Source organism: Lepidothrix coronata, unplaced genomic scaffold, assembly GCF_001604755.1.
Source record: "Lepidothrix coronata isolate B3197 unplaced genomic scaffold, Lepidothrix_coronata-1.0 Scaffold386, whole genome shotgun sequence".
In the NCBI taxonomy this organism is placed as follows: domain Eukaryota; kingdom Metazoa; phylum Chordata; class Aves; order Passeriformes; family Pipridae; genus Lepidothrix; species Lepidothrix coronata.
In genome coordinates, this window is record NW_016690566.1 from 230,365 (window position 1) to 233,004 (window position 2,640).

The following is a 2,640-nucleotide window of genomic DNA, read 5'->3' on the forward strand; positions in this document are numbered from 1 at the left end:
CAGCAGAGCTCTGCTGTGTGGGGGGGCCCCAGAGGAGCAGGAATCATTTCCCAAATTCCCCTCTCCAAGCCCTGAGGAGGCTCCCACATCCCCGGAGGGAGAGGGACCCGATCCCTCCTTTCACCCGGAGCAGAACCCAACCCCACCCCGCTCCTCCCTCTGCCCTCCAGGCAGGGAAAATCCCGCCGGGAATGACCCTGGGGAGGCAGCAAATCCCAAATCCCGCGCGGTCCCTGCTCCAGGTGCCCCAGGGCAGGCTCTGGATGCAGCAGGAAGGGGATTCCCGGATAATTCCCGTCGCTCCCGAGCAGCACCAAGAACTCAGCCGGGACTGAACGAGCAGGAAAAAGGGAAACTTTATTAAAGGCCTCGGGACGGACACGAAAAGCATCAAAATTCCCCCCAAAAACGCACCGCCGGGACACGGCCGAGCATCAGCACGGGATGGCTGCGCAGTTCCTTGGAGCTGTTCCCTAAAAACTCTTCCCGCGGCAGCCGCGACCTCGCCCTCCCCCGGCCCGGGGAAGCCGAAGCCCCTCCTGGGCAGGAAGGAGGAGTTTTTGGGACCTGCACCAACCCCAAACTCGCTTTTGCCTCGCGAGAGGAGACCCCAGAGATGCCGAAATACCCCCGGAGTGAACAGAGACACCCAGAAACTGGGAATGTTCTCCCCCTTTGGAGTGGGAATTCCAGCAATTTAATGTCCCTCGAGCTCTGGGCTGCACTGAGGAACAGGGACCAGGGGAGGGAGGAGCTGATGGGTTATTTTGCTCCAAAGAGCCCGAAATAAATCTGCCTTTGGGCGGGAAACAGCTCCGGGCAGAGGAGAATCGTGGAATTCCAGCCCTGAGCCCCTTCCCAAAGGAAAATGAGAAATCCAGAGCAGTTTCACCCTTTTCTCCCTGTTTTAAAAAACCCAGCCCGGGGTGAGACCTGAGGGGTGGAAACCTTCCAAAATCCAATTAAGGGGGGGCAGAATCTCCCGGTGTCTTCGGCAAAGGCGCAGCGGGAACGTGGGATTTGCCAAACCCAGCCCCGGGAGGTCTGATCCTGCTCCCGGGGGGACGTTCCGGGGCAGGATGGAGCCTCGGGAGCAGGATGGAGCCTCGGGAGCAGGATGAAGCCTCGGGAGCAGGATGGAGCCTCGGGAGTGTCGTGGCAGGGGCAGGAATTCGTTTTGCAGCCGCTTCTTCTCGTGAAAGGCACCCGGGCGTCGCTTCCCGAGGGTTTCCCTCCCTCCCTCCCTCCCTCCCGGGAATGCGGCCGGAGTTACTTCCTGACGCTGCGGCGGCTGCTGGAGGTGGTGGTGATGGAGTAGGACTTGGTGGCCCCCCCGGAGGAGAAGCCGAGGGCTCCGCTGCCCATCCCGGCCCCGAGGGCTCCTCCCAGGAATCCTCCGGCGCTGGACAAGCCGCCGCCGCTGGAGCTGACCACGGCTGGGCGGGAGAGAGGGAAAACAGGGAAAAAACACCCCCTGAGCCCCCGGGAGATCCACACCCGGCTGGGGACCCCCGGGAAAGAGGAGGGGGTGGGTTCCATGGAATCGTGGGACGGGCTGGGTGGGAAGGGAGTGGAAAGATGATCCCGTTCCCANTCCTTCCGAGCAAAAAAGGATCAAACCTCGAGGAACGTTCCCAGGTTGGCTCCGACCTTTTCCTTTCTCTCCCTGCTCAGTCAGGGGTTAAACTGGTCGAAGCCGGGGGGTTTTCTGCCCCTTCCTCACCTGCTTCTTGACGCTGTCGATCTCGGAGCGCAGCCGCTGCACGTGCCGGTTGAGCTCGGAGATCTCCTGCTTGGTGTTCCTGAGGTCGTCCCCGTGCCTGCCGGCCGTGGCCTGCAGCTCCTCGTACTGCCCGGGCAGAGGGACGGCCCGTCAGGGCAAAATCTGCCCTGTCAGGGCAAAATCTGCCCCCTTTGGAGCCACCCCGGGCTGCCAGGAGCCCCTCCTGGAGCCCATGGGACCCCCCTGAGCCCACGGGAGCCCCCCCTGAGCCCACGGGAGCCCCTCCTGAGCCCACGGGAGCCCCTCCTGAGCCCACGGGAGCCCATCCTGAGCCCACAGGAGACCTTCCCAGGGCCATTGGAGCCCCTCCCTGAGCCCACAGGACTCCCTCCCGGAGCCCACAAGAGCCTCTCCTGGAGCCCACGGGAGCCCCCCCTGAGCCCACGGGACCCCTCCTGGAGCCCACGGGACCCCCTCCCTGAGCCCATGAGAGCCCCCCCTGGACCCCACGGGACCCCCTCCCTGAGCCCATGAGTCCCCCTCCCTGAGCCCACGGGAGCCCATCCTGAGCCCACGGGAGAGCCCCTCCCTGAGCCCACGGGACCCCCTCCCTGAGCCCACGGGACCCCCTCCCAGATCCCATGAGACCCCCTCCCAGATCCCATGGGACCCCCTCCCTGAGCCCACGAGAGCCCCTTCTGGACCCACGAGAGCCCCTCCCTGAGCCCACGGGACCCCCTCCCTGAGCCCACGGGACCCCCTCCCAGATCCCATGAGACCCCCTCCCAGATCCCATGGGAGCCCCTCCCTGAGCCCACGAGAGCCCCTCCTGGACCCACGAGAGCCCCTCCCTGAGCCCATGAGAGCCCCTTCTGGACCCACGAGAGCCCCTCCCTGAGCCCACGGGACCCCCTCCC

General features: G+C 65.1%; 1 protein-coding gene across 1 annotated transcript in view; it reads right to left on the bottom strand.

Annotated features, from left to right (window-relative positions):
• Positions 1–337: 337 nt before the first annotated feature.
• The window catches only part of LOC108509667 (keratin, type II cytoskeletal 2 oral-like), a gene marked incomplete at its 5' end in the record, with an annotated part of 5,920 nt that continues 3,617 nt past the window's right edge, over positions 338–2,640 (bottom strand). The window contains one exon of the mRNA XM_017839206.1: positions 338–1,436. Coding sequence (XP_017694695.1) covers positions 963–1,436 — 474 coding nt within the window. The remainder of the gene's footprint in view (positions 1,437–2,640) is intronic.